Source organism: Canis lupus, chromosome 8 (assembly GCF_011100685.1).
Source record: "Canis lupus familiaris isolate Mischka breed German Shepherd chromosome 8, alternate assembly UU_Cfam_GSD_1.0, whole genome shotgun sequence".
In the NCBI taxonomy this organism is placed as follows: Eukaryota; Metazoa; Chordata; class Mammalia; order Carnivora; family Canidae; genus Canis; species Canis lupus.
The window spans coordinates 13,465,883-13,487,295 of NC_049229.1; the positions used below are offsets into that span (position 1 = coordinate 13,465,883).

General features: G+C 40.4%; 2 protein-coding genes across 2 annotated transcripts in view; both read right to left on the bottom strand.

Annotated features, from left to right (window-relative positions):
* LOC102151865 overlaps positions 1-21,413 on the bottom strand; it is a 74,168-nt gene that overhangs the window by 38,780 nt on the left and 13,975 nt on the right. The window lies entirely within an intron of this gene.
* SPTSSA (serine palmitoyltransferase small subunit A) overlaps positions 12,405-21,413 on the bottom strand; it is a 32,733-nt gene continuing 23,724 nt past the window's right edge. The window contains exon 5 of the mRNA XM_038544082.1: positions 12,405-13,551. Within this exon, the coding sequence (XP_038400010.1) occupies positions 13,448-13,551 (104 nt within the window). The 3' untranslated portion in view covers positions 12,405-13,447. The remainder of the gene's footprint in view (positions 13,552-21,413) is intronic.

The following is a 21,413-nucleotide window of genomic DNA, read 5'->3' on the forward strand; positions in this document are numbered from 1 at the left end:
CAACAGTAGTAAGTAAAGTTTTTTTCCTGTGTCCTTGAAAATTATTGAACCTGAGGAGTGAGTCATGGGAACCCCCGATTTATAGCCAGTAGGTCAGAGTATAGGAGCTCTGGACTTTTCATTGGCAGTCTTGTGGGACTGGGTGCATAACCTATGGCATCTGATGCTAACTCCAGATAGAGAGTGTCAGAATATAAATGAATTATAGGACACCCAGGTGGCATTGGAGAATTGGTTTTGGTGTTGGAGAAATTACTCACATATTTGGTACCGGAAGTGTTGTGAGTACAGGATAAGAGTTCTTTTAAGAATGGATTCAGGGAAGGTAGGAATGGATGGAGCAAGGGCAGTGTATTTAGAAAAATAAAGTGAAGGGTTCAGATCGATTACATAGGAGGTGGAATTAACGAAACGCAATTGATCAGAAATGACAAAGGAGAAAAAGGGAAGCAATCAGATAAATCCTAAACTTCTGACTTGGGTAACTGAACTTTAGGTACCATATATTGAGATGGGAGACACTGAAGCAGGATCCGGTCTTAGAAGCCAAGAAGAGGAAATTAGAGTGTCCAGTACATAGCAGGAAATACAAGACAGGCACTCAGAAGCAAGGTCTGGGCTGCATTATCAATTTAGGAGTGGTAGGCCCAGAGATGTACAATCAGTATGGCCCCAGACCCCATATCCTGTAACTCCAAAGTGAGGCTACATCTCCTTGAACACCTAAATTGCTCCATCCCTTCCCAGGGCTCTCTTCCAGAAACACCCAGATACTCTTAGGGCTGCTCATGCTAGCCCAGCTCCCCCAACCTCCATGTGTCTCTTGCTGCCATCACAGGACTCAAGATGTGTCCCCCAAGGCAGGTCTCCACCACCGCTGGCCTCTCTGAGGCCAGACCTACAGGCTGCTGCCAGTAGCTGCTCTCTGGATGCCAGACTCAGAGGCCAGTGTTACCATCAAAGGAAGAATTGCTCCCACTCCCAATTTCCTGGAGGAAAGATTTTTCTTCACTACACTCCTGGCTTCTCTCCACCTGCAGAGGTGAAATGACTTAACCTGCTTGGAAATTTGGGAAGAACTGGGAATGCAAGACTCGTATTCACCTAGCTTCTTGGGAATGAGCTGCCCACAGGGAGCACCAATTTGGATGCTCCTCCAGAGGCTGACTTCCCCTCCACGGCCTGGTCCAGCAGTGCTTGTGACTGAGAGGGTAAGTCTGTCTTATTCTGGCTTTGAGGTAAGCAAGTCCACCTGAATAGCAGACACGAAATACATCGTGTCCTTCATCAGCAAAAAGAAAAAGATGGTTATATAACACTTACCACTTGCCATCTCTCTGTAACAAAAACTAGCTGTGTACCTCATTTTTAAGGCTTAACGGTTCTCCATATAGAGACAACATTACTTAACTATTACTATGGTTAAATGTAGAAACCATTACTATGAACAGCCATTCCTCTTGTTACTTTTCTATTTTATATCTTACCTCAATCAATATGCTTGAACATACAATTTTATACAACTGTCTATAGCCGAAGAGTAGAACTACTTGGTCAAAAGAACAATATATAGTTTGCTTGTTGTGTTTGCTTTTTAAATATTGATACATCTTATTTGAGACAATATGCACTTCTACCACTATGAATGTATTAGTTTTCCATTGCTGTATAATACACTGCCGCAAACCCAGAACATAAAAGTTTCTGTGGTTCAGGAGTGCAAGTACACCCTCGGTGTCCTCCACTCAGGGTTTCACAAGGTTGCAACCAAGGTGTCAAGTGGGCTGTGCTCTCATCTAGACATTCAACTACAGTAGAGTTCTCTTCCTTGGAGCTGTACGGATGAAGCTCTGGCTTTCTATTTGCTCTCAGCTAGAGGCTGGCCACAGCTCTTGGAGGCCACCCATACTTCCCCACCATATGGCTCTCTCCATAAGTTCAAAGCATGGCTCTTTGCTTCTGGGCCAGCAAAAGTATCTGTCTATCCAGTCTTACAAAATGTAGCATAATCATGGAAGTGACATCTCATCCCCATTGTCACAGAAGCAAATCTCATCTCCTATCCCCTCTCATAAGGAGGGAACTCTAGAGAACACAACACCAGGAGCAGAGATGATGAGGCCATCTTAGTATAATGAGGGTGCCCAGCTACCCATGCCAATCCTAGTTTATCAACCTCTGCCAATCTGACGGAAAACAAAAAAAAAAAAAATCTGCCAATGGATGGGTCACAAAAGATACCTTGTTTTTACTACCATTCTTTACTAGTTAAATTAAAAAACTTTTTATGTTTACTAGATATTTCCTATTTCTTATTTTGTGACATGTTTCTCTCTCTCTGCCCAATGTTTTATTGATATGTTAGTACAAATCAATAATCTCTTATCTACAATCCAAAAAAATGTTTTTAAGTTCTGTAAATCTTAAATTGTTTACAATCCATTTCGTGACATAATCTGGATTGATCTGTATTTATTATCAGCAAAACCTTTTCTGGACTAATGCAAGAGATTATTATAGATTTGCTTAAGTCATGTAGTATGATTATTCATATATTTCAATACAGAACTAAAACGTATTTGATTAACCACATACTAACATGGGCATACTAAATAATATATACCATTTACCTTTCTAAAGACCCCCAAAATGAAATATTTATAGTCCCAGGGGTTTTGATAAGGGGTTACAGAACTCTATACCTTACTGATTTCCAAAACGTTCTTGTAGATTAGGAAAGTAAACCCTTTTCATAGATTCTATCAGTTTTCCCCTTTTTTGTCATGTTCCAATCTAGCTTACAGTGCCATAGATTTTTTTAATTACTAATTAATTCATGTCCATTTAAAAAAAGTAAATATAGATTATATAACAATGGGGCTTAATCCTTTCAAGTCAATGAAGACTTTGAAAATCTGATTGAAGTAATGGGAAAGCTCCTCAGAAAATTTACATATAATTTTGCATATAATTTCAGGAGCTTTAATAGGCTTACGTACCAGATTATGAACCTCTGCTTTCTATGCTCTTCCTAGGAACTTACCTCCTTTCCTTTTTTTTTTTTTTTTAATTATTTTTTTATTGGAGTTCAATTTGCCAACATATAGCACATCACCCAGTGCTCATCCCATCAAGTGCCCCCCTCAATGCCCGTCACCCATTCACCCCTACCCCCCGCCCTCCTCCCCTTCCACTATCCCTTGTTCATTTCCCAGAGTTAGGAGTCTCTCATGTTCTGTCTCCCTCACTGATATTTCCCACTCATTTTCTCTCCTTTCCCCTATAATCCCTTTCACTATTTTTTATATTCCCCAAATGAATGAGACCATATAATGTTTGTCCTCCAATTAACTTGCTTCACTCAGCATAATACCCTCCAGTTCCATCCACGTCGAAGCAAATGGTGGGTATTTGTTGTTTCTAATGGCTCAGTAATATTCCATTGTATACATAGACCACATCTTCTTTATCCATTCATCTTTCAATGGACACCGAGGCTCCTTCCACAGTTTGGTAATTGTGGACATTGCTGCTAGAAACATTGGGGTGCAGGTGTCCAGGCGTTTCACTGCATCTGTATCATTGGGGTAAATCCCCAGCAGTGCAATTGCCGGGTCATAGGGCAGTTCTATTTTTAACTCTTTGAGGAACCTCCACAGTTTTCCAGAGTGGCTGCACCAGTTCACATTCCCACCAACAGTGCAACAGGGTTCCCCTTTCTCCACATCCTCTCCAACATTTATGGTTTCCTGCCTTGTTAATTTTCTCCATTCTCACTGGTATGAGATGGTATCTCATTGTGGTTTTGATTTGTATTTCCCTGATGGCAAGTGATGCGAAGCATTTTCTCATGTGTTTGTTGGCCACGTCTATGTCTTCCTCTGTGAGATTTCTGTTCATATCTTTTGCCCATTTCATGATTGGATTGTTTGTTTCCTTGCTGTTGAGTTGAATAAGTTCTTTATAGATCTTGGAAACTAGCCCTTTATCTGACAGGTCATTTGCAAATATCTTCCCCCATTCTATAGGTTGTCTTTTAGTTTTGTTCACTGTTTCTTTTGCTGTGCAGAAGCTTTTTATTGATGAAGTCCCAATAATTCATTTTTGCTTTTGTTTCCCTTGCCTTCATAGATGTATCTTGCAAGAAGTTGCTGTGGCCAAGTTCAAAAAGGGTGTTGCCTGTGTTCTCCTCTAGGATTTTGGTGGATTCTTGTCCCACATTTAGATCTTTCATCCAGGGGATCCCTGGGTGGCGCAGCGGTTTGGCGCCTGCCTTTGGCCCAGGGCACGATCCTGGAGACCCGGGATCGAGTCCCACATCGGGCTCCCGGTGTATGGAGCCTGCTTCTCCCTCTGCCTGTGTCTCTGCCTCTCTCTCTCTCTCTCACTGTGTGCCTATCATAAATAAAATAAAAAAAAAATATTTAGATCTTTCATCCATTTTGAGTTTATCTTTGTGTATGGTGCAAGAGAGTGGTCTAGTTTCATTCTTCTGCACGTGGCTGTCCAATTTTCCCAGCACCATTTATTGAAGAGACCATCTTTTTTCCAGTGGATAGTCTTTCCTCCTTTATCGAATATTAGTTGGCCATAAAGTTCAGGGTCCACTTCTGGGTTCTCTATTCTGTTCCATTGATCTATGTGTCTGTTTTTGTGCCAGTACCACACTGTCTTGATGATCACAGCTTTGTAGTAAAACCTGAAATCCGGCATTGTGATGCCCCCAGCTCTGGTTTTCTTTTTCAATATTCCCCTGGCTATTCAGGATCTTTTCTGATTCCACACAAATCTTAAGATGATTTGTTCCAACTCTCTGAAGAAAGTCCATGGTATTTTGATAGGGATTGCATTAAATGTGTAAATTGCCCTGGGTAGCATTGACATTTTCTTTTTTTTTTTTTTTTTTTTTTTTTTTTTGCATTGACATTTTCACAATAGTAATTATTCCAATCCATGAGCATGGAATATTTTTCCTTCTCTTTGTGTCTTCCTCAATTTCTTTCAGAAGTGTTTTTAGGGTATAGATCCTTTACCTCTTTGGTTAGCTTTATTCCTAGGTATCTTATGCTTTTGGGTGCAATTGTAAATGGGATTGATCCCTTAATTTCTCTTTCTTCAGTCTCATTGTTAGTGTATAGAAATGTCACTGATTTCTGGGCATTGATTTTTATCCTGCCACACTGCCAAATTGTTGTTTGAGTTCTAGCAATCTTTGGGTGGAGTCTTTTGGGTTTTCTTTTTTTTTTTTTAAGATTTTTATTTATTCATGAGAGACACACAGAGAGAGGCAGAGACACAGGCAGAGGGAGAAGCAGGCTCCATGCAGGGAGCCAGACGCGGGACTTGATCCCAGGGCTCCAGGATCACACCCTGGGCCGAAGGTGGCTCTAAACCACTGAGCCACTGGGGCTGCCCTCTTTTGGGTTTCCTATGTATAGTATCATGTCATCTGCAAAGAGGGAGAGTTTGACTTCTTCTTTGCCAATTTGAATGCCTTTTATTTCTTTTTTTGCCTGATTCCTGAGGCTAGGGCTTCTAGTACTATGTTGAATAGCAGTGGCGAGAGTGGGCATCCCTGTTGTGTTCCTGATCTTAGGGGAAAGGCTCCTAGTGTTTCCCCAGTGAGAATGATATTTGCTGTGGGCTTTTCATAGATGGCTTTCAAGATGTTGAGGAATGTTCCCTCTATCCCTACACTCTGAAGAGTTTTGATCAGGAATGGATGCTGTATTTTGTCAAATGCTTTCTCTGCATCTATTGAGAGGATCATATGGTTCTTGTTTTTTCCTCTTGATATGATCTATCACATTGATTTCTTTACAAGTGTTGAACCAGCCTTGCATCCCAGGGATAGATCCCACTTGGTCATGGTGAATAATCTTCTTAATGTACTCTGAGATCCTATTGGCCAGTATCTTGTTGAGAAATTTTGCATCTGTGTTCATCAGGGATATTGGTCAATAATTCTTCTTTTTGGTCGGGTCTTTGTCTGGTTTTGGAATTAAGGTGATGCTGGCCTCATAGAACGAGTCTGGAAGTATTCCATCTCTATCTTTCCGAACAGCTTTAGTAGAATAAATATGGTTTCTTCTTTAAACGTTTGATAGAATTCCCCAGTGAAGCCATCTGGCCCTGGACTTTTGTGTCTTGGGAGGTTTTTGATGACTGCTTCAATTTCCTCCCTGGTTATCGGCCTGTTCAGGTTTTCTATTTCTTCCTGTTCCAGTTTTGGTAGTTTGTGGTTTTCCAGAAATGTGTCCATTTCTTCTAGATTGCCTAATTTATTGGCGTATAGCTGCTTATAATGTTTTTAAAATCATTTGTATTTCCTTGGAATTGGTGGTGATCTCTCCTTTTACATTTGTGATTTTATTAATTTGAGTCTTTTCTCTTTTGTTTTTAATAAGGCTGGCTAATGGTTTATCTATCTTATTAATTCTTTCAAAGAACCAACTCCTGTTTTTTTTTTAATCTGTTCCGCAGTTCTTCTGGTCTCTATTTCATTGGGTTCTGCTCAAATATTTATTAACTCTCTTTTTCTGCTGGGTGTAGGTTTTATTTGCTGTTCTTTCTCCAGTCCCTTTAGGTGCAAGGTTAGCTTTTGTATTTGAGTTTTTCTGGTTTTTTGAGGGATGCTTTTATCATGATGTATTTCCCCCTCAGAACTGCTTTTGCTGTATCCCAAAGATTTTGAATGGTTGTATCTTCATTCTCATTAGTTTCCATGAATCTTTTTAATTCTTCTCTAATTTCCTGGTTGACCCATTCATCTTTTAGCAGGATGCTCTTTAACCTCCACATGTTTGAATCTCTTCCAAAATTTCTTCTTGTGATTTAGTTCTAGTTTCAAAGCATTATGGTCTGAAAATATGCAAGGGACAATCCCAATCTTTTGGTATCAGTTAAGACCTGATTTGTGATCCAGTATGTGGTCTATTCTGGAGAAAATTCCATGTGCACTTGAGAAGAATGTGTACTCAGTTGCATTTGGATGTAGAGTTCTGTAAATACCTTTGAAATCCATCTGGTCCAGTGTATCATTTAAAGCTCTTGTTTCTTTGGAGATGTGCTTAGAAGATCTGTCATTTGCAGAAAACACCGTGTTGAAGTCTCCCAGTATAAGTGTATTATTATCTAAGTATGTCTCTTTTTTTTTTAAGATTTTATTTATTTATTCATGAGAGACACAGGGGTGGGGGGGGCAGAGACACAGGCAGAGGGAGAAGCAGGCTCCGTGCAGGGAGCCCAATGTGGGACTTGATTCCGGGTCTCCAGGATCACACCCTGGGCTGAAGGCAGCGCTAAACCACTGAGCCACCCGGGCTGCCCTCTAAGTATGCCGTAACTTTGGTTATTAATTGATTGATATACTTGGCAGCTTCCACATTAGGGGCATACATATTCATGATTGTTAGGTCCTCTTGTTTGATAGATCCTTTAAGTATGATATAGTGCCCTTCTTCATCTCTTACTACAGTCTTTGAGATAAACTTTAATCTATCTGATATGAGGATTGCTACCCCTGCTTTCTTTTGAGAACCATTTTAATGGTAAATGGTTCTCCAACCTTTTATTTTCAGGCTGCAGGTGTCCTTAGGTCCAAAATGAGTCTCTTGGAGACAGCAGATTGATGGGTCTTGCTTTTTTATTCAGTCTGCGCCTTTTGATGGGATCGTTAAGCCCATTCACGTTCAGAGTTACTATTGAAAGATATGAATTTAGTGTCATCATAAAACCTATTCAGTCCCTGTTTTTCTGGATTGTTTCTTTGGGCATCCTCTTTCTTTTACAGAGTCCCTCTTAATATTTCTTGCAGAGCTGGTTTGGTGGTCACATATTCTTTCAGTTTCTGCCTATCTTGGAAGCTCTTTATCTCTCTTCCTCTTCTGAATGAGAGCCTTGCTGGATAGAGTACTCTTGGCTGCAGGTTCTTCTCATTTAGGACTCTGACTATATCCTGCCAGCCCTTTCTGGCCTGCCAGGTCTCTGTGGAGAGGTCTGCTGTTAACCTAATACTTCTCCCCATATAAGTTAGGGATCTCTTGTCTCTTGCTGCTTTAAGGATTTTCTCTTTATCTTTGGAATTTGCAAGTTTCACTATTAAACGTCGGGGTGTTGAACGGTTTTTATTGATTGGGGGGGGGGGAATCTCTCAATCTCCTGGATCTGAATGCCTGTTTCCCTCCCCAAGTTAGGGAAGTTCTCAGCTATGACTTGTTCAAATACACTTTCTGGTCCTCTGTCCTTTTCGGTGCCCTCGGGAATCCCAATTAAACATAGAATTTTCCTTCTGAGGCTGTCATTTATTTCCCTTAACCTTTCCTCGTGATCTTTTAATTGTTTTTCTCTTTTTTCCTCAGCTTCCTTCCTTGCCATCAACTTGTCTTCTATGTCACTCACTCGCTCTTCTACCTCATTAACCCTCATCGTTAGGACCTCCAGTTTGGATTGCATCTCATTTAATTGATTTTTAATTTCGGCCTGATTAGATCTAAATTCTGCAGTCATGAAGTCTCTTGAAATCTTTATGCTTTTTTTCCACAGCCACCAGTAGCTTTATAATTGTGCTTCTGAATTGGCTTTCTAACATCAAATTGTAATCCAAATTCTGTAACTCTGTGGGAGAGAGTGGGAGTTTCTGATTCTTTCTTTTGTGGTGAGTTCTTCTTTCTAGTCATTTTGCTCAGTGCAGAGTGGCTAAAAACAAGTTGCACTGGAAAAAGGAAGGAAAAGAAGGGAAAAAACAAACAAAAAAACAAAACAAAGAACAACAACAACAAAAAAAAACGGAGGAGGGGTATCCTCTGGTTCTGTATACTGTAAATCCCTTGACTTCCCCTGGAGCTTTCCAGAGCTGCTGGGTCAAGGACTTGTTCTTCCCCTGTCCTTCCAGCTGGTCTTCTGGGGGAGAGGCCTGCTGGGCTGACCCTCAGGTATGTGTACCTGGGGGAGCTGCTCCCCCCCACCAGGTGCTGGGCTCAGTGGGAGCTGTTGACCCCATTGGGCCCCTGTTCCCTGGTGGCCCCCCTCCCAGGCACAGGGTGACACCAGGAGGAACAACCCCACTGACGGCAGCCAATTCCCCAGCCCTGGAGTCAGCTCCCACAGTAGCTCCCACAGTAACTCCTGGAGCTCCCAGTCCGCACTGGCCTAGATGCTCCAAGGGCAGGGGGGCACTGATCTGCACAGCTCGGGGTGCCCGGCAGCAGGAGCGTCCTCGCTGGCCTGTGCCCACCCCACCTGTCCTGGGGTGGGGGGGGGCACAGGATCCTGGGCTGTGTCCCCCAGCGCCCTGGGATCTGGGGCCTGTGCTGCTGGAATCGCACTCCTGGGGTGCGGCTCCCGAAGGCAGCAGGGTGCAGCCCCCTTCACCTGGAGCCCCCGCCTGACCCACTGGCTTCTCCCCGAGGCCCTGCCAGGTACGTGCCCCAGCCCTTTACCAAGATCAGCCCGCGGGGTGTCGGGCGCTCTCCCCCGGGCGCATCTCCTGTTAGTGACCTCAGGAACCTGGGGGCCCCACTGCCCCTCCTGGGATCCTGCCCGAGCTCCTTTCGAGCACCTTTCTGTCTGGGAAGATTTTTAAAGTTCCTGCTTCTCCAGGGCTGGGCTTTCCTGTCCTGGAGGCTCTCACCACCCCCTTAGCCCAGCTCCTAGCGGGGGCCCCTGCCCCACTGGATGCTTTTTTATTTTATTTTTTCCCACCTTCCTACCTTGTTAGAAGCGCAAACCCTTCTCTCTGTAGCATTCCAGCTGTTCTCTCTTTAAATCTCAGGCCGAATTCATAGTTTTTCAGGATGACTTGAAAGTTATCTAGGTAACTTGCTGGGGACAGGTGACTTGGGGACCCTACTCTTCTGCCATCTTGCCCCGCCCCTCCACTTTCATCCTTTCTGAGGGATGATCCTTTTCAGTCATCTATCCAAGACTGGTGTGTGTGTATATATACATATGACATATATACTGACATATATATGACATATATATATATACTGACATCTCTATTTATATATCTATACCTATATACAGCTTCATCCCAGATCCATTTCCTGATTATATCTCCATATTCATCAGACTAATAAATATCTCAAGTATTTCACTAACATCAAACTCAACATATCAAAAACTAAAATCATTTCCTCCTATGCCAAACTCATTCATCTCTTTAATTTTAAAGAATGAAACCACTAACCATTCAACTGAGTCAGCCAAAAATCTGATCAGCAACCATGATACCCATCTCTCCTCATCTTTAATTTTATCTCTTCTCAGATTGGTATCTTTCAATTTTATCTACTTCTTATCTCCATTACAACAAACTTAGTTTTGGTCACCATGCATTGCATGAATTATTCTAACAGCCTCCTAAATAGCCTTCCTACCAGAGTTGTATCCTTTCCAATCTTTGTTCAACGGCACAACCCTTTTAAAATGTAAATCTGTTAACACTCCATTACTTAAAACTCTTCAAAGACTCCCCACTGCTCCAAGGATAAAGTCCAAACTCCTTAATATGGCTTACAAAGTCCTTTACCATGTACAACTCACCTAATTCTTGCATGATCACCCTATATCTGAACCCTTCCCCCCAGTGGCTGCATTAATGAATGTCACCATTTACCAAATTGCTCAAGACAGAAGCCTGGCCTTTCTCCTTCCCATTGCCTTCTATAATTTGTCACCATATCCTCGTTTCTACCTCCAGCATCATCACCCTGGTTCCAAGTTATCACATTTTTCTCACCGACTACTAACCTAGCCTTCTCTCATTGAGGAGAGAATAAAATAGAAGGTTCTCATGAATAAACTGACCAACCAGGCTTAATCATCTTTCTCCTTAATGAAACTGCAGTCAGGGTAGAAGAGAAGGGAGAAGAGGGCACGGAAAGAGGGAGCAACCAATAACCAAGGCTTTGCGTTCAATTTCAGTGGTCACTCGCTCATGGCTCACCTGAATGAACTTCTAATATTTTCAGATCTTTATTAAATAAAATATCCCTCACTGCTGATGCCATTTATTTGTTTTCAAGATTCTTTTGCTTCCCAGCCACAATCACATTGTCTTTAAAGTTGTCCCATTATCATAAGATTCCTTCTTCCAACTGCCCAGAGGAGAGTGACCAACAACTAAGGCACCTTTTGGGCAGCTTGCTTCAATCCTACTTCTCACTACTCAGCCTCTAATCATTAATTAACAGGTAGGGGACTTATTCCCATAACCCACTCAATATTTGGGAAACAGCATTTACTACTGGATCACAGGCAGCTGTCTCCATCCTCAGTCTGGCCTGTGGGGCCATCACCCTTCCTCTTCCAGAGACCATGTCTCTGTCAACAACTCATCCTCAGCTCCCTAACTGCCAAGAACCATGAAGGGTTTGAGACTTTATCCTACCTGTAAACTAACAAGTTAGTCTGGCACAGTTTTGTGGGTGCTGTCAGGAGACTTGAGATTCTAGGGCTGGACACAAAGGACCTTATTACTCATAGCAATAGCCAAAGTATCATTGTCTTGATCTGGTTCCCAAGCCCCAATTCCAACAGGACAATCAAAGGAAAGTCCAGGTGATATATATAAATGCAGGGAGTGACATTACAGGCAGGAACCCTGAGCCTAGGGAACCCAAATCTTTTATAGTGTCCTTTGCTCCAGAAGGAGACACTCTCTGTCTTCTAGGTCACTAAGTAAACTTGCCCTTTGTTCTAAAGAGAGACATCATTTCTTCTCTATCCTCTCTATCAGAATAAAGGCAATCCGTTACCTTTGTCTGGAAGACATATAGAAACATACAAAACTCATGGAGAACTGGCCAATAAACAACTACTTATAAAAAGATAAAGTAAAATGATTTCCAAATTCATTACTTATTAACAAATAGACCAGACTTGCATCAGGTGGTGGAGAGTACACTTTGCTGATAAGATTCAGATAGTAGACATCCGCTGTCAATGGTTCTGTATGGGGGGAGGGGGAGGTCCCTGGGGCAAAGTCAAATATGAGCATTAATTAAACAAATTCAAAGTTAATTGCTCATATTCATTAATTTGCTTGAATTCTGAACCTAATTACATATTATTTTCACCATCCCTATTTAATAGTGATGATATAAATTGACTCTTTGAAAATACCAAACTTTTATAAATTACTCCATACCTCTAGACTAGAAAACACTTCAAAAAGCTAGTCCTTAAAAGTTAGAGCCAAAAACACTTACATCTTTTAAAATAAACTTACTATGGGAGGCATGTTAAAATATGTCTAGTTTTTTTTAATTAGCAATACTTTTATGTTGAGAGACATGTTAAGATATACTTACTGCTTACTTGTCCACAGCAATCAGTTCAGAAATTTAAATACTAGATCAATATTTAACAATCAAGGAAAAAAAATATACTGTTACATCAACTGATTTTTCTTTGAATTTAATGAGTTTACGTCAAAAAATCAGGTAGTCATTTTACATTTAAGGAATAAAAATCTTTAAAAAAAAATACAAAGAGTGAAAGGATTTTAACCAAGTTTACATTTCTTTTTGCTATAGTTTTTAACAATTCATCTCATCTTATTGCAATGTGCAAATGCATTTGCAGCACCCATTACAATCATGAAACTAAATTTAAGGAAGTACATTGTTAATAATAACTCAAAGGAAACTGATTTACTTTCTACTAAAAACTCTGTGGCATATAAGCATTACATAATAATGCTATTTAACCACCTCTTGTCATAAGAATCATCACCAAATTTTTCTGGAAATGAGTCCACATAAGAATTAAATATTTAAAAGGTGAAATGTTCCTTATTTTAACTTTAGCAAGATCTTCCTTTTTCATTGTTAAGAAATACTTTAATAGTGATAAGCAAAAGCTGTTAAGAGTAGAGTCTAGATAGCTAAAACTGTACTCCTGAGTTCAAACTTACAGATAAGTCTTTAGTAAATAGTTCTCAATAAAATATCCTCCCTCCCCATCCCCCTGCCCCAAATCTTGTATTGTTTCTTACAAAACTTTGGTCAAGAGTAGAAATATATCCAGGCAGATGTATGTGCCATACAATAGCAAGAACAGTAAAGCCCAACTAATGACTTTGGGTTTTAGAAATAGAAGGCAATTAAAATGTACTCAAAGTTACATTAAGAAAAGCTTTCACAGGGTAATATTGAAACAGTCACAAAGGTTAAGAAAATACTGATATCAAAGTACAAATGACTACAATGTTAAAATAGACAAAAACTACTATACAAGAGCCTCTTTTAAAATTAAAAATAAAGAACACAACACATGAGTCAGGATTATTTTCCTGTTCTACTCATGAATTTTAGTCTGTATATTCATAGGGTTGGTTATGTTGACATCTAGTAGAGTTTCTTATGACATCTGATGAGGTTTCATTCCAACATCAAAGGGTGGTTCTTCCCTAAGGAGCCGCTCAATTCTGGTCACATCTTGGTCATTGTACTATTTCAAAGTAGTGCAGTATTGCCATGATGTGCTGAGGCATGAAGACATATCCTGTGTACAGTGCCATCCCCACGATGGAAACCAGCATGGAATCTGAGTTGTAGTTAAGGAAACAATTTACTTTTTCTTAATTTATTCAAAAGTTAATCCCCACATTTTTTCAACTGCTTTATGTTGAAGTACCCATTCACGTAATACTTTCTCATATATGTCAAGAACTCATCATTATAGCCACTAATATTAACTATGCCTGGCACCTTCCAAGATAGGTACCTGTTTGTTACTTTCCTTATTATACTTCGAAACATCAGACAGCTTAAAATGAAGCATAGAAAGTGACACTGTTCAACCTAAGAAACAGCAATAAAAATAAAATTGTATGTAATGACTTCAAAAGGTCTACTAATTTCAATAATAATGTATGGGGGAAAAAAGAATGCATGATCCAAGAATGTTTAGATTATTTAGATGATTTGGCTAAAAGCACCAGCTTTTAGAATCTGAGCTAAAATCAATCATATACCTAATGACATATAAGCTGACAGTACCTACTACTATTAAACATTTATTACTATTATCACTAAACTTTACAACATCAAATAAAAGTCATCTTGACAACCTAAACAATAAATATTTGTATTGTGTTCCTTTTTCCTCATTCCAAAGGAACTAAAATGGTGTACATGCAAATCAGCAAGGGGCCCACTTCTTGGGCCACACAAAATACTGCTAACGAAAAGTCCATAAAATCTAAGGGCTTTCTGCTTTGCTATTGTGTCGCTATGTTCAAAGGAAGAACTGCTCCTGAACTGGGACCACATTTTATTAATTCATTCATTCATATTCTCTCTCTCTCCCCTGTCCCCCTGCTCCTATCTTTCACACCTTTCAGCTCTACATACTAGTAGTTCTACAATGTGACATTCCTTCACGAGAAGATAGGGTTTAAATAAACAATGTGCTTACTACCAACTAATATTTGTATAACAGTTCAGTTGACAAATCTCTTTTATGCTATCTTGCTTGACTCTAACAGCTTTCCTGTGAAATGTTTATCATGACCATTACTCATCTGAGCCTGACAAACCAGAGTGACTTGACCGGGGCCCTACAAGAAGCTATCTCTGGAGCCAGAGCACAAACTGAAGCCATCTGATTTAAACCTTCAATTCATTCTCCTCATCCAGCAAACATGGATGAAAGTCTCCCATAATCATTTTTTAAATTTACTTTTTAGCCTCCCTTAATCCAGTTCTTTCTAAAACTACCACCTTCTATTTACCTCTTAATTTCTCTAAACACACACACACACACGCACACAGGCACGCACACACCACACCACTTACTGTTTCCATATTCTTGCCTATCACCCACACGACCATCTAAATCCTACCCCTGCAGGCTACTGACACTGTTCGCAGGTCATCAACAGCCACCTATCAAAACCAATGGCTGAATTGACAGGTTGAGTCCTTCCTCCTCAAAACTCTTCCCACTCAGAGCTAAGAAGGTACTTTTCTCTATGACTCTCCTCTGATTTCTCTCACCATTTTCCTGTGTCACCAGCTCTTTTTCCCCTCTCTCTGTCCCTCATACATAAGATAATTAGAGTGAATTTTGTACTTTCGTCCCAAACACCCACTCCACCCCTTTTCCTAGTATAGTAGTCATGCTCTTTAGATGGGCCTAACCTAACCCATCTCCAGCCTGGACTGATCTTCACCAATTAGAAAACCCTTCTCTTGGTCACAATGCCCACCCTCAAAACTGATCAATCAGCTCAAAGTTTAGAATTTCTACCAGGAATTAAGGAACACAGACTCTCTCCTAAAAACGCAGCTTGCTGATGAGATCCTGGAATCACAAGATTCACTTTGCCCCCATGAGGAAAGCAAAACTTAGAACGAAGCTGACCCATGAAGGTGATGGAACAAAAATAATCACAGAAAAATGGAGCCAGAAACCTCACCAAAACACCTGAAACCCACCCTACTACTGGATTTTCAGATACAGAAGCCAATAAACTCCCTTTACTCTTAAACTGGTTTTATATTTTGTTATACTTGTAGCTGAAAGCATTATTTAAATAAAATGGAATCCCCAAAGTTTTGTCTTCGGCCCTACAAACTCTTACAGCCTAAACAATCACTTTAATGTTGTTTACCTGAAACCACCTTCTGTACTGCAAACAGGTATTTCCTACAACTTATTAAACATTTTCACCTATGACATTCCTGAGGTACTATAAATTCAAGAGAGCCAAGACCGAACTCATTAACTTCCTCCAAAACTACCTCTTTCTATGAGTCCTATTTTTTTCCACTATTTGAAATAGTTGATATAACTATTAACTATTTGCCTAGTCACTCAAACTAGAAACTTCTTTGATTCCTCCTCCACAGATTCCAATTATCTAAGACTTCTCAGTTCTTCCTAACCCCTACGGATGACTTTTATATCTCATGTTCCCCTACCCTAATCTATGATACATGAGTGAGGTATTTATCATTCCATAATTGTGTCAAAGCTCCCATTGTAGGCCTCAAGCCACTTCCACGCCACTCTTTACTAAGCAATCCTTTTAGGGATCTAGGTGGCTCAGTCAGTTAAGCATCTGTCTTGGGCTCAGGCTGTGATCCCAGAGTTCTGGGATCAAGCTCCACATCAGACTCCCTGCTCAGTGGGGATTCTGCTTCTCCCTCTCCCTCTGCTTGTGCTATCAAATAAATAAATAAAACCTTTTAAAAATAAAATAAAGTGATCCTTTTAAAATACATTAGGAGGGGCAGTGGGAGGCTCAGTCAGTTGGGCATCTGCCTTTGGCTCAGGTCATGATCCTGGAGTCCCAGGATCAAGCCCACATCGGGCTCCCTGCTTAGCAGAGATCTTACTTTACCCTCCTTCTCTGCTCCCCTTCCACCCCCGCCCCCCACCTCTGCTCATGCTCTCTCTCACTCTTGCTCACCCTCTCTCTCAAATAAATAAAATCTTTTAAAATAATAAAATAAAATAAAATACATTAGGCTTCCCAATGCTACAGGATAGCACTTTGAATTCTAAGCCAAACATCCAAGAACCTTTTTTTTTTTTTTTAAGATTTTATTTATTTATTCATGATAGTCACAGAGAGAGAGAGAGAGAGAGAGAGGCAGAGACACAGGCAGAGGGAGAAGCGGGCTCCATGCAGGGAGCCCGATGTGGGATTCAATCCCGGGTCTCCAGGATCGCGCCCTGGGCCAAAGGCAGGCGCCAAACCGCTGCGCCACCCAGGGATCCCCATCCAAGAACCCTTCTAATCTAGTCCAAAGTACCGGTCTTGGGTTGGAGTCCCTAGAAATAGACCGAAATTGAGAGACTGGGGCAGGGATTCTTGTACAAGTTATTCTTGAGATAGTTTTAGCAGAAGAGGAGTAAGTAGAGCAGAACTGAGCAAGGAGGAAAAGCTAAGTAGGTTGAGGGGCTCAGCTCCCACAGGATTCTCTGGAGCATAAATCATACCACATGTTGGTTTTGCTTTGAAGCAAGAGGCCTGACTTTCTATATCTCTTTATCTGTCAATCATTGGCTGTAGAAGTGAGTGAGAAAAACCCACCTGGGTAAGACAGCTGCCTTGGCCAAGGCTAATACTCTGAAGAAGGCGACAGCTAGAAGGGATTAGCAGACAACAGCTGGGGGAGAGATATATCAGCTAGTATAAGGGGTTGAGGTGGAGACCAAGAACATCACCTACTATGCTACTTTCCCCTAACATTCCAAACAATTCCAAATAATTCCATCCCCTGACAAACACATCCTACTCACAGCCATAATATGTCTCAGAAAACAAGGCTTTATATTTTCATACTGCTCTGCTTTTGCTTATGGCTTAATAATAATATGAATAAGAATAACAGTAGTAATAGCAATTTTCATTCTGTGAATGTCCACTGTGTTAAATCCTTCAGCAAGTTCAAGTAATCTTGAATCTCAAAATCAGAGTAAGCAATGGAGCCAATTCCAAATCAAATCAATCAAATCAATCACACCAAAAATCTGTGTTCTTAACCATTATGCATATAATGCCTTTCTATATGTGAAAAATCTTATTCCATCTAATAAAATCCAATCATTCTTAGAGCCTGGTTTGTAGTTATCCTCTCTCATCTGAGGCCTTTCCTAGCTTTCATATTTTTCCCATTCTTACTCCCAGCTTCCTGGCCCTACTGCACATAAAGCTCTTCTTCATATAATTTGGCACTTATCACCTGACATTGCCTATTCTTTTATATATTTATCTCATCCAGATTTTCAACTTGTTGAGTATGGGAACAATGTCTTCTACAATCTCCAACATCTAACATAACACATGCTTAACATTTGATGAATAATGAAATTCCTCAAGAAACATTATTTGATTCTAGATTCACTGTGGCACTTTCTGCACATTTCACACACATTACTGTGATGAAAAGCTTCATAGTGACTACAGAAAAGAAAAATAAGATCTATTTCTAGGCAATATTGTATTTTCAGAATGTTTATGTTTTTTACACTTTTATTTTCAAGTCTTACAAATGTACACACTAGGGCGTCTGGGTGGCTCAGTGAGTTGAACATCTGACTCTTGATTTCAGCTCAGGTCATGATCTCTGGGTCGTGGAATTGAGCCCCAAGTCTGGCTCTGTGCTCATCTGGGAATCTGTTAGAGATTCTTTCTCTCCTCTCCCTCAGCCCCTCCCCCATTGCTCTACCAAGTAAATAAATAAATCTTTAAAAAATAAGCAAATGAAATGGTAAAGATTTTCAAATCATTGGCTCAAATTCAACTCAACTAGGAAGTGATTAGTAAAAACAGCCATTTGAATGATATTATGTACTCTTTATGGCACTATAATTCTTTAATTTAGTATAGAGAATATATCAGTTAAGAAACATGTATAAATTACCTTAACAGGTTACTCTACTGTAAGACAAGAAACTGAAACTTAAGCTCTATTTTGTGAATATTAAACTGTCAAAATTTTAAATTCTTGTATGCACATAAAATTATGTTTTGCAAGTGAAACAAGAATTTACCAAATTTGAAAGGTGCTTTCCCTGATTAAAACATAAGGTAATAGAGGGGCACCTGGGTGGTTGGTTAAGCATCTGCCTTTGGCTCAGGTCATGATTCCCAGGTCCTGAGACTGAGCCCCGCACTGGGCTCCCCGTTCAGCGGGGAGTCTGCTCTTCCCCCTGCCCCTTCTCCTGCTTGTGCTCTCTCTTGCTCACTCTCAGATAAATAAATAAAATCTTATTTAAAAATCATAAGGTACTAGAGTTCATAACTTTTTTTAAATTTTTATTTATTTATTTATTTATGACAGTCACACAGAGAGAGAGAGAGAGAGGGGCAGAGACACAGGCAGAGGGAGAAGCAGGCTCCATGCACCGGGAGCCCGACGTGGGACTCGATCCCGGGTCTCCAGGATCGCGCCCTGGGCCAAAGGCAGGCGCCAAACCGCTGCACCACCCAGGGATCCCCGAGTTCATAACTTTTTACAACACTATGCTATGATGCATATATATGTGGAATAAAAGCAGTAGGAAATAAGTTATAATCATATATATTAAATTCAGGATGGTTATTTGGTGAGGTGAAATGGGGAAGAGGAAGAAAGGAGTAACTGAGAAAGGGCATAAATGGAACTTCAAATGTATTAGTAATGCTGTTCTTCACCTAGTTGGTAGTATATGCTCATTCACTATATTACCCTTTAAGGAGTTTTTGTATGCCTAAAAAGTCTATAACTTTTTTAGATCCCCTATAAAGGAAGGGGATCCCTGGGCGGCTCAGCAGTTTGGTGTCTGCCGTCAGCCCAGGGCGAGATCCTGGAGTCCCGGGATCGAGTCCCACATCGGGCTCCCTGCATGGAGCCTGCTTCTCCTCTGTCTGTGTCTCTGCCTGTGTGTGTGTGTGTGTGTGTGTGTGTGTGTGTGTGTGTCATGAGTAAATAAATAAAATCTTAAAAAAAAAAAGAACTGTAAAGGAAAATGAAACTACATACAGTACTAGACTAATAATTGTCTTGTGTGAAGGATTTTTCCCCTTCATAAAATTTGAGTTAGAGACCATTGAGTCTAATTTGTTACCAGGAAATAAATAGAAAATCTCAGCTCTCAGAAATAGAATAAACAATTCTTTTTTTAATTTTTTTTTATTATTTATTTATGATAGTCACACAGAGAGAGAGAGAGAGGCAGAGACATAGGCAGAGGGAGAAGCAGGCTCCATGCACCGGGAGCCTGACGTGGGATTCGATCCCGGGTCTCTAGGATCGCGCCCTGGGCCAAAGGCAGGCGCTAAACCGCTGCGCCACCCAGGGATCCCAGAATAAACAATTCTGATTCTGGCCAAGACAAACAGAAAATTATTGAAAGTCACTTGAACCTAGATGCAAAAATGCCAATTTATAAGCTTCCCAAAAAGTGCCCAGAGCCACTTATTAAATTTAGCTTTTATCCTGTGTATCTCCAAGAAATGTTTCTATATTCTGATCCCATTTCTCAAAATTATTTCCAGAATCACAATAATTAAATAAACCTCTAACAGTAAATTTTCTGGATAATTAAATGTCAAAATTATTCCAAAAAAAATATCTTAAAGCTCTGAAACATAAGAAAATATTTAAAAGCAACTTGTACAGTGACACTCATACTAGGTAAATAAACAATGGGACCATGAGGAACATCTACTCGTCTTAATAATCACCTTTTTAAAAAACATAAAAAGAAGGCACCTGTTCTAAATAGCTTTCTAGGGGCGCCTGGGTGGCTCAGTTGGTTAAGTGTGTCTTCGGCTCAGGTCATGGTCCCAGGGTCCTGGTATTGAGCCTCACATTGGGCTTCCTACTTGGCAGAGTCTGCTTCTCCTTCTCCTCCCTGACTGTGCTGTCACTAACTCTGTCTCTCTCAGATAAATGAATAAAATCTTTAAAAAAAAAAATTGCTGGGGCAGCCCGGGTGACTCAGTGGTTTAGCACTGCCTTCAGCCTGGAGACCAGAGATCGAGTCCCACATCAGGCTCCCTGCATGGAGCCTGCTTATTATCTCTCTTCTCTGTGTCTCTGTCTCTTTCTGCCTCTCTCTCTCTCTGTGTCTCTCATGAATAAATAAATAAAATCTTTAAAAAAAAATTGCCTAAAAGTAGCTTTCTACAATTTCTTCAATGCAATTTAAGCAATGTAGTTGGAATAGCTCCCACGTAACTGAGTTGAATATTCCCTGAGAATATGCTTGACATCACTTAAAATGGTAGTTTTATTGACATTCTTAGACACTGGTTTTACTGTGACATTTGCAAGATTAGGGAACATGTGACATTCATCTCCTTAGAAGTATTCTCACAAACTGAACTAAACATATACCACTTGGAGTATACTACCTATAATTTGCTATCTGGTACCTGAGTGGATTTCTCAATCCATTGCATTCTTTAACACACCTCTCAAAGTTTCAAGAATCCTTCACACACTATGAAGTACAAGTAATAGGTACTGGAAACATTACGGCCCTGGAGGAGACCTGGGTCTGAGCTGTGACTCTGTGATCCCCTGATTGTGTCAAAAAATCTCCGATCACTAGTCTCCTTACCCATAAAAAAAGGACACACATGACCTACCTTTCAGGGCTGATGTGAGAATTTTGGACAAATCCATTGGGCAACAAAAGGCAATACAGTCCTTATTAAAACTATTGTTTGAGGGCTCAGGCATTTAACATCATGACTTAGACAATGCTTGGGAATTGCCTAAGGTCACTCCACTACTAATTTATTATTAATTTATAGTGCAATTCTGGGACATCACAGCCCCTCTGGAACCAAGTTTTTTCTCCATAAAATGAGGCCACTTCCTACATTAACATTTTAGGATCCTACTTGCATGGGGAGGGCACTTAGGCACCACCTCTCAATCACTCTTAATGTAATTTTCTGT